General features: G+C 41.9%; 2 protein-coding genes across 3 annotated transcripts; both read right to left on the minus strand.

Moving 5' to 3' along the window:
- Positions 1–175: 175 nt before the first annotated feature.
- Positions 176–7,382, minus strand: ssx2ipa (synovial sarcoma, X breakpoint 2 interacting protein a). 2 transcript variants are annotated; one of them, XM_052088278.1, is made up of 14 exons: positions 7,166–7,382; positions 4,753–4,911; positions 4,453–4,610; positions 3,808–4,014; positions 3,591–3,701; positions 3,387–3,522; positions 2,799–2,874; positions 2,537–2,717; positions 2,117–2,264; positions 1,519–1,646; positions 1,261–1,434; positions 1,051–1,168; positions 744–903; positions 176–613 (listed from the first exon to the last, which is right to left on the minus strand). In XM_052088278.1, exons 2-14 carry the CDS (start codon positions 4,793–4,795, stop codon positions 466–468), a joined length of 1,788 nt encoding a protein of 595 aa, XP_051944238.1. In that variant the 5' UTR covers positions 4,796–4,911; positions 7,166–7,382; the 3' UTR covers positions 176–465. The 2 variants fall into 2 exon arrangements, with proteins under 2 accessions (XP_051944238.1, XP_051944239.1); XM_052088279.1 differs by lacking the exon at positions 7,166–7,382 and adding an exon at positions 6,641–7,071.
- A 934-nt stretch (positions 7,383–8,316) lies between these two features.
- LOC127616608 (chemokine XC receptor 1) lies at positions 8,317–10,564 on the minus strand. Its single transcript, XM_052088309.1, has 2 exons — positions 10,494–10,564; positions 8,317–10,013 (listed from the first exon to the last, which is right to left on the minus strand). Exon 2 carries the CDS (start codon positions 10,009–10,011, stop codon positions 8,923–8,925), a length of 1,089 nt encoding a protein of 362 aa, XP_051944269.1. The 5' UTR covers positions 10,012–10,013; positions 10,494–10,564; the 3' UTR covers positions 8,317–8,922.
- Positions 10,565–10,631: the final 67 nt, after the last annotated feature.

The following is a 10,631-nucleotide window of genomic DNA, read 5'->3' on the forward strand; positions in this document are numbered from 1 at the left end:
TCCTGAATCAAGTTAACATGTGCTGTGAGAACATGCAATAGTCCATTATTGACCAAATATAACATGGGAGCTCTACAAATTAAAAGGTACTTTATTGCTCGGGGAAGTTGTTGATGAGGGGGTTGCAGCATAGGGGGTGGGCATAGGGAAAAAAAAGTACCATGTCTCCATTAACTAAAATGTATATTATTTATTAATAAACAGCAGATATTACAAAAGTAAAATAATTAAATCTCACAGACATTTAAGTGAAACAGGGCTTCAATTTAATGAGTGACAAAAAAAATTGTCATAGCAGTACTTTGTAAAATTGTCTGACTTTCTTCTTTCAGCGCTTCATTTTTTTTTAAAGTGCTTGCTTATTCATTTGGCGACTGATCGTATACTTGTTCAAAAAATATATATATAAATAAGAGTTTATCAACCACATTGAAAGGAAGGAGGCACATTGATTGATTGGGTCTTTTAGTTGAGGCTGTTCTCATGATCTCTGAGAGAGAAGATACTTATGTCTTCACTGGAGACTCCGTTTTTGGCCAGGACACGTGAGTCTCTGTCATCCGTGGTGCTGCGGGTCTCCCGCAAGCGTCCTCGATATGAGCACCCAGAGGAACTGAAACGGTGTCAAGAATGATTAGTGTGCATGGAAATTAATTTTAATTCCTGCGGGAATCTTCTGGATATTTCCCTTGGCATGAATCATAATTAGAGTGTAGCTCTGTTGTTGATAAATGACAGTGTACCTGGTGTCTGGAATAGGGCGGAATGTCCGGTCAAGTTTGTTTGAGGATGGTACTACGGTGCTTTGAGAAGGAGCAGGTTTAGGAGTAGAGAACGATGAATAGTTTTGGAATTTGGAGGAAAGGCTTTTTGCAGAAGACTTCCTTAACTCTGGCTCACTACCTAAAATGTAATAAAATACAGAACATTAATCACATTTTAAACTAGCAAATGAGGCTATTGATAGGCATTTACCTGAATTATGTCATCCGGATTCATACAAAAAAAAAAAATCACTTGCTTTGGTGTATTATGCATGATTACACTTACTGATCGATAAGGCACTATAACCATCAGCCGAGGAGCATCTACTACGGTTGGCAAAGGGCGTCATGTTTAAAAACTGACTCTTCAGCCATGATGCACGATCCTCCTCAAAAGCCTTTTTCTGCAGGAGGTATGCAACGACAATTAAAATCTGGACCATACATTTGAAATACGCCTTCGGTAAAAACAATGAAAGTGAAGCATTTGGCTTACTTCTCGACCGAGGCGGATGGCGGCCTCTGTGAAGTACTTTCTCTCCCTCTCAAAGTTCCTTTTCTGCTCCTCAAAGAGCCTCCACTCTTCCTTGAGCCGCTCCTTCTCTTCCAGTGTGTAGCAGTCACTAAGGAACTCGGCTGTCTCATCGTCGAATGATGCATGTGGTTGTTGCTGCCAAACACCCAGAGACACACGCAAACACGATTGACAGCATCTGTGTTTCTACTGCTTACAATCTTTTAGAACAAGACTGACCTGGAGGAGTTGCTGCTGCGTGTGAATGAACTCCTTACACTGCTGCACTTCGCGCCTCATCCTCTCCATCTCGTCCTCGTGGGTTTCCCTTGGGATCAACTCCTTACTCGACCCCACGTGATTTTGAACTTGGAGGGGGTTAAAAAAAAACATCAAAATATGATGATTTAAATTAGAGCATACTCATCAAGGGGGAACAAAAGTTAGGCCTAAAAAAAAAATCACAAATCTGGGGCTTTTTTTTGGTTTATTTTGTAATCTATGATGGAAAAAACATGGTATCAGTGATAGCAAAAAGGCATGTCTAGCAGTATCAATAAAACACGACTTTGCTCTAAAAACAAAGGGGGAGTCATTTCACTGTCGACTGATGAACTTCTTTTTATACTTTTCTGACAGGAAGGAACGTTAACTAAGAGCTTGCCTGTGTAGTTAAATACTTTATGATGGTTTGGGCCTCAAATAAATAAATTCACTTCACATTAGTTTCAGTGGGGAAAAAAATATGTTGACATTTAGAACAACTTGTAAGTTAACAATCTTTACAATACACATTGTGTGTGACTGTTGTGTTTTGGTTATCGTATGCGTCTCATACCTTGGTGGTCCAACTTCTCCATGTGGCTCTTCACTTTTCTCCACTGCTGGCGAATGCTGTTGGTGAGCTGCTCCCTCGCTGGGTCACATGAAGGGTCGAGTAGTTCTCTGCTGGTGTTGCCCGTCGTTTCATCCCCATCAGAATCCAACTGGACAAAAAAAAAAAAGACAACAACAAAAAAAAGCTAATAATTAGCATAGCTTCTTTCATTTCTTTATTCAGTAGTTTGTCCATCTGGCTGGCCGGTGGCTCTGGGCCTCTCACAGGTCGATTTTAGTACGACAACAAACATTTAGATTTGGTTAGGAGACTCATGATTGTCATTTCTGGGTATTGGCTATCTGGAGAACATCGTTTGTGGGGTCTCTAACACTATAAAATTTAGTGCAGATTCAGTAACAATTCTTGTGCCACATCTACCCTCTCCTGGCTGTCATCAGTGCTTGCTCCTCTGCACGGCGCGTTGTGTGGACTCAGCAAGTGTATCATTTCCTTTTTCATCTGCTGAAGGATCTTCTTCAGCTCTGCATTCTCCAGCATAAGCGACTGCTGGCTGGCCTCGTATTCACGCAACATAGACTTGTACATTTGCTCTGCATGGCTGCACAAAGTGAAGACATATACAGATATTAAAGATTCCTCGGATCCAGTCAAAATGTCACAAGATAGGTCCTCCCCATACCTGGCTGTGACTTTGGTTGTTTTCCAGTGGCTCCTTTTGCCGTCTGCTCGTCCAAGGCAGTTTAGCACGTCAATAGCTATTGGGACACATACATCTTGCAGTTAAGAGCAGGAAGTATCTAAGGACATTAGTCTTCGTAAAGCAAGAGAGTGATTGGCCAACATTAGCCCCTTTCATACTGCAATCCTGTAAACTAGTGCCAGCATTCAAGCTGAACTATCTGAAGCAGGAAATTGTGCCTTTTGAAAGCTGTTGTGGCTTCCTGCATTAAGATAACCATACGAGTGGCAACGTCACGATTAGAACACAAAAGCGGCGCGAGTCGCGAGTCTCCGGTGTTATATTTCACACGCTCCTTACACAATGGGAGTATTGCACCTGAGATACTACCGCCAAAGTTTGAAAATTCCCATGTCGATTTTGACCCAATTTGCAATTTAGCATCACGGTTCATTTGGACGAATTGGCTAGTAGCAAAAATGGCTGACTTCACGTTAACGTTCAAGCATGGGTCCTTGAGATTTGATTTGATTTTTGTGTGTCCTGTTACAATATACGAAAACACAACATACAAAGTAATGTAGTCACCCAGTTTTTTATCTCTTCTATCCACAAGGAGTTGACTGAGGCGCTCCTTGAGCTTGGCCAACTCTCTCTCTTTCCTCTTGCCGTCATGGCTGTACTGCGATGCACGGCTAGCAACTATACTCTGGAGCTTCTGAACCTGCAGTTACAGCATTCGTCAGTTTCGGAAAAGGTGACAAATAAGCGTGTGGCTAGCGGGTCATCTACCTCATCTTTCTCCGTCTTTAGGCAGCTTTGCAGAGTCTTGATTTTGAGTTGGAGCTGCCTTTCTGTCTCATGTAAACCCGATTTCTCTCGAATGGATAGCTCAAGTTGATCCTGGCGAAAAGCATGGCGATTATGGCTTGTCTAATTCCAAGAATTGAGGTGTAATATGCTTTAAATAGACACAGAGGACCGGGGGGACCCCTGCTGACACACTTACCCTCAGCCGTGAATTGCTCATCTGCATGTGATCCAAGGTGCTGGACTTCTTGAGCTGCTCTCTCTCGAGCTCCTCTAAAGTGGCCATGGTGTGCCTGTGAACCTGCAGCAGCTCAAAGGCTGCGTTCAAAGCGGGCACCGCACTCAGGCCGGCGGGCCCTGCTGAGCTTTGCTCCATGTATGAGGAGAGACCCAGAGAGGAAAGCTCCTGCATGGGGAGGGATAGTAGTCAAATCAAAGCAACAGTACAAAGCTGGTCTTTAGAGTCACAATGTGTATTATTGTCTTTGTTTCGCAGTGGTGTACAACTGAACTGCAACATATTCAACCGAGATGGTTACTAGTGTCTTTTTTTTATTCTGATGATGATGGATTTCAAATGTCTTCTCGTCTTAATGGTGACATATCATGGAAAATTTACCTTTTAATTGTTTGCATTAGACATACAAATCGTTGGGTGTCTGGCCACACATCAAAAGTAAATCTTTCATTGCATGCATATTTCTGATACGCGTCTGAGCAAGCCACTCTGAATTCTGCAGAATGTTACTGCGTAATCCTTACCTTGAGGGCGAAATCAAGGCAAACGTTTTCTTGACACCACTGCAAACTTTTTCCACAATTCATTCAGCTTTTGTCATTGTACCTGATTGATGTAGGAGACACACTGTGAGATGTTGTCATCTGTGCAAAAGACATGGAGTGGATTGCGACAGTTCCTGGACATAGGCTGCAGTGACACAAGGTTGTTCTGTCTTGACGGGGACATCGTCACATGTGATATGCTGGAGATCTCATAGGTTCCTGATCATGAAAGAAATCCCCAAATGGCATTAAATCTGGAGTGTGAAGTAGGCTGCTGTTCTAAATCGAGAGCACAAATCTGGGTCACCTACCCAGTTAAGATAACAATGAAAAAAACAAGGGTTCAGAAGAGGAAAATTACCCGTAGAAGTGTCTCCTGGCATGGTTGTCCACCACTCTCCCATATCACAAACGCATGAGGGCACAAGGATGCCAGGGCACAAGTTATTGGCCAGAGGGAATTAGCAGTCAGTTGGTGGATCACAAGATCCCGCCAGACACTCGATGATGTAGCATTAAGCTGTAAGATAGAGACAATGGATAAGCTGGACGAAAGTATTGCCCACACCAGCGTAAATGGCAGATGTGCACTAGACAGGGAGTGATTGGAATTTAAAAGTCAGAAAAAAAAATTGCAGAGGCAAAACACAAGGCAGCCGATTAACAGAAAAACATAAATTTAGGAAAAGATAAGGTAAGAAAATTTTATTAGTCTCGCAATGGAGAAATTGCAGATTCACAGCAGCAAAGTTATGAAAGGAAGAAGTAGAACAACAAAATATAGGAGCTGCTGGAAAGGCAGGCACTCACGCTGCGCCATTTTGAAGTCAAAATAACAAAAATAACACAACACAGCACATAGGACACAGAAAGTCGTGCAATCTTCACCACTTTTCTGCATACACTTTGTTCTCTGAAGCAGTTATAGATGAAAGAGGAGAGGATCAAAGTGTCCTTTCACCAGTAGATCAGAGGCGTCATGCTGAAAATATGCACACGCCTGCTACAAGCCAAGTTTTGAAAGCAAACGAAAAAGAGATTTGCTCACATCTCCTGCCCCATGTAAATCCACTTCAATTCCAAGCCACGACTCACAGTTCCAACCATCCATTTTCAGTAACGCTTACCCTCCTTTGGGAAACTGGAGCCTATCCCAGTTTGTGTGAGAGGTAGTAAGCCTATACACCCAAGACTGATCCCCAGCAAAATCACGGGGCACATTTCGACAAACAAGTATTCACACTTACGAATCTAATATGCATTTTTTTCAAATATGGAAGAATCCCACCATAAGTGGGGAAAACCAGGAAGAACATGAAATTGCCACACAGGAAGGCGGAAGGCAAGATTTGAACCAAGACCATCAAAACTGTGATGCAGACATGCTCACCACGAGTCACTGCGCTACCACAGTAAGTATATTTTTCATACCCTCCTTTTGAGGGTATAATTAGGAGGCCTTAAAACACGTTAATACCAGTTATCTACTCCCTCTGTTGTATTGCTAAACCTGTCCTCACATGCTGTCCAGAGCGACGTGCTGCGGAATAATAGGGTGGGTGGACGATCAATAATACTTATCACCTTTTTAAAAGCAAACAATGGCAAGCAAACCAATTATACCGCACGTTGTTTTCCTGTGGAATTGACATTTTTATACAAATACGGGCAAATGTTTGTGCGAATGTAGCAGGATGAGCTGTCATCTCTGCTAACTACAAGGTTAGTGCCCAGCCAATCAGCATCCTTGATCACATACTTGATTATCTTCTTGCTTTTTGCCTCTGATGCCCCGCCTATCTTCTCACCTGAGTGATGGGCAAACCAAAGCAATATGTATCTGCACCAGTCACTTCTAATGCTTATGTAACAGATAGATTTGTCTACCTGCTTAGAAACAGAAAGTGTCCTATGTTCAAGGGAAGAACCGGTTTCGGAGTTGACTGAATGGATTGGATAGAAGTACGTCTCATGCTTTTGTTTTTTGTTATACGAACCTGAGTACCTTGTTAATGAAATTGCCTGGGTGGCGTTGCCTTCTCTGGATAGTATTCAAGTTGAAAATCAAACCTCAATTCCACACGAAGAAGAATATATATCTATAAATAAATAAATATATATATCGCGCGCACGCACACACACTAACACACACACACACGCACACACGCACACGCACATACACAAAACTCAGTTATCTCTCATAGACAGACAGCCGGGAAACACCCAAACGCACCATAAACGAGCCTCACCTGGCAAAAGCGCTCACGTCGGTCAAGCCTCGATTTACAGTAAATTTAGAAAAGTAACACGACACCAAACACTGAATGGCACAAAACTGCAAATAATCGAAAGTATTTGAGTTATGTAACGCAAGACGAATGACTTAAAATCCTGACATATTTTCATATGATGTGCACGCTTTGACCCGCCCAAGGTTATAAGGCAGAGCTCTTCAATAGTGTTCCTCGGGGGCAAGTTTACTGTACGTTTTCCCATGACTCCCTGCTGCAACACTCCTGATTCAATTGATCAGCATCGTTATCCAGTTTCGGCAGACTTTGCTGAGTATCTGATCATTTGAATCAGTTGTGTTGCAACAGGGAAGAACAGGATAAAGTCCTCTGTCATAAAGCGAACGACTGTCTCCAGAATAGTGAGAAAACACGAGTCATTGTGAAAATAGCGCAAAATATGTACACACAAATTTAACAAAATCATAGTTTTATCCATATAGTTTGAGCAAAATACAGCAAAATGTCACAAATCGCACTTACCACTTGTTGGCGTAAAATGGGTCAACAATTGTGACAAGGAACCGAAGTCGTTTGAAACGAAATAACGGACTAAGTCGACTTTATTCCTTAAACTGTCAAAAGACAACCAAAATGTTAATCTTAAAGGTGGTGATCGGGGAGAACTGAGCAAAAGAAAACCAAACACATTGAATGTTTTTGAAGTCTCGAGACAGATAGCCCCGAGCCAAACACTAATATTATTGGAGGAGCTGTTGCCACGCGACCAGTGCGCGAGCTGCTCATTGGTTAGAAGGATGACGTAAGAATGGACATCAGGTGCAATGCGATGCAATGATGTCAGGTTGAAAAGAGTGATACCACTCATTTTAAAAATTTAAAGTTAGAGCTAAGATTTTACAGCACATAAATTTGCACATTGGATTTCAGAGCACAGCAGGGCAGGTGGGTAGTCGCCCAAGACTAGCGAACATATAGAGCACTCAGCAGCAGCCTCATTATAGAGCTGCCTCACAGAATCTAAATATTATATTTGGAACAAAATACAGATAATAAGACTGTCAATACATTACTTAATTTAAGGGGACCATTGTAACCCACCAAATTACACGAAAATGATTAGCAATCAAATATTTAGCTGGATTATATTTTTATTATTCCAGATAACAATTTGTAACAGCTTCTCCTGACGTTTGGGGTATCTAATTGGTTATATATTTGGGAGAAATGTAATATTCAATCATTCACAATTAACATAGCATTTAAACTTGTTTCAGGACCGCAGTCAAGATTGATATAACAGCGTTCTCTGCTGGACAATTATAGGTTTGGTATTTTTCATGATACCTTTTATCGGAAGGGACTAACAACTCATAAATCCGTGATTTTTCATGGCTGAAGAAGGTTCCAGGTCACACCATCTATAGGGATAGCTCCATTTTTTTCACCCCTCTAAGGGTTAAGAAGGGCTTGACTACAGGAGGGCTGAGAAAATAAGCTTCAAATATATTTTAGAAAATCAAATGGAGTGACACCGACTTCTGATGGAATTCGAGCATGCCCCTTTCCCCTAAAAGCCTTGTTTTAGACTCATCTAAATGAATCCCTCCCCAAAACTAAGGAACACGAATCTCAACAAGTACTGGTACAGGGACAATGACAATGTCTAAATTAGTGATGACTTTGTTTATTACATTTTTGCACAGAACACATTATTTATTTTGTATGTGTGAATCTCCATTAAAATAAAGCGTTGGGTGAAATAAACTGAAATGTATTGAAATCCAGAAAATGTATATTCACATTTTAATCAGTGCAGTACAAGAGCAGTGCCATGCTCTTTATTCAAACATATTTTCTAGGTCAACTGAAACAGAAATAAATAAATGTTAGAACCATATGGAATGTATAATTTCTCCTGCGGACGGAGACTTATGGGACACACTGTACATACAATTTTTTGTAACAATCTGTCTTTAGCAAATAATGTCTGACGCTAACAGCCAATTTCACTGAATTTCATTATTCTCACACCATACCAAGCAAACAATATGGCTGAGAAGACATTGCTTATCATACTGTTCATGAAATAAAATGCATGCATAGCCACAGCCTTGCTCAACACATCCCTAAAGCAAGCAGGCGCAAATTTAAGTAAAAAGTAACATTTAGACTTGTGAAGAATATATATTTTTTTGTGTCATTGTGTCTTTGCTTTTGTAGGTCTTGCAATAAGCTGATATTTATTAGCGGTACAGTGTGTAGAAAAGGTTGCTGAGTTACACGCAGAGGTCATCCCCGCTAGACAGTGATGTGATCACCAGTCGGCCACGTTGCCCATATGCGCCGCCGCCGTCACTGTCACGCCAGCACCCCATCATCTTCTTCAAGTGGTGTTTGAATTTGGAGCCCACTAAGACATAGAAGACGGGGTTGAGGCAGCAGTGCGAGAAAGCCAAAAGCCTGCTGATGTGAAAGGTAAAGTCCAGACGGTTGTGGCTGGCACACTGCTTGGCCAGGGTCACCGAGTCCATAGGCGTTTGGGACCAGAAGCGTAAAGATTTAAGAAAGAGTGCAATATTATATGGAGCCCAGCCCACGAAAAAGAGCAGCATGAGAGTGAAAATTAATTTCAAAGTTCTGTTCTTGCGTCTCCTCGCTGAAGGACGAAACAGCCTGCATAGGATCTGAGAGTAGCAAAAGAGAAACACGCCTGAGATGAGGACAAAAAGGACATTCTGCTGATAGATTCCCCACAAGCCGCTGGCGGAATCGTCATATTCGCAGTGATGCTTGCCACTCTGCTCCACGACCACAGTGAGGACTAAGGCCGGGACGGCCACCATGACACTTGTGGTCCAGATGAGGATGGATGCCAACACGCTGTAGACACCTGCTGCCGACACGAGACCAGACAAGGGGTTGAGCACAGCGGCGTGGCGTTGGGCCGTCATGGCGATGAGGAGCAGACCGCTGCTGTAGAATCCCACGTTGAATACGAAGCTCACCAACTTGCACGCACGCTCCCCAAAAGCCCAGCCCCAAACATCATAGTAGGCCCAGAATGGCAGCGCCGTTGCAAATAGGAGGTCTGACACAGCTAGATTGAGGATGAGGGCATTGGTGAGGTTTTGGACTTTCTCATACTTGAGTACAATTACCACGACCAGGATGTTGCCCAGCAGACTGAGCACAGCGACCACGGAGTAAAAGAGAGGACTGGAGATCTGGATGAAGTGCAACAGGGTACTTGCATTACACATTTCATCTTGGTAGTCTTCATCATAATTATAATTATCATCATAATATGTCCAGTTAGTCGTCTTGATTGGTGTTCCTGTCATGGTGACTTCTTCAGCTGCAGCCATTTCTACCATGGTGAGGAGATGATATAAAGTTAGGACCAAAAGTATTTGTACAGTGTCTACATCCCATCGTGATTAAGAAATGTCATCACATTGGCAAGGAAAGCCACAGTCGATGATGCACTTTCAAATTTTAATTAAATGGGAAAAACCATCAAAACAGACAAATACAAAATGAGAACATTCGCAAGGAACTATAGTAAAGCGGGGTGACGATTGTATGAGTCTGTGGCAACAAAGTCAAAATATTAGAAGAAATTAATTCACAAAAAAATAATTGTTAGCAAGTCAAAAATAGGATCATTCTGAATGACCCAATGTACAGAGAAAAGTCTTAAATAGTGTTCATATGTAAATAATTAAATCAATAAATCACTGACATTCGGTTATCGACACTGATGCCACATTTAAAGGGTGTAAAAACCTTTACAAAATTTCATGAAACATTCCTAAGTGAATGATAAATAAAGTTGAAAATACTGCACCTGCACAAACGTTCCTGCACACACACCGCAATCTCGGTTATGGTTCCCTAATTATGACCCACAATGCTGTGAACATCAATTTCACATCATGCACGCCCACCGAGCATTTTCACCTATCGTTTTTTCAAAGAAAGATTC

This window comes from Hippocampus zosterae, chromosome 15 (assembly GCF_025434085.1).
Source record: "Hippocampus zosterae strain Florida chromosome 15, ASM2543408v3, whole genome shotgun sequence".
Lineage (NCBI taxonomy): Eukaryota > Metazoa > Chordata > Actinopteri > Syngnathiformes > Syngnathidae > Hippocampus > Hippocampus zosterae.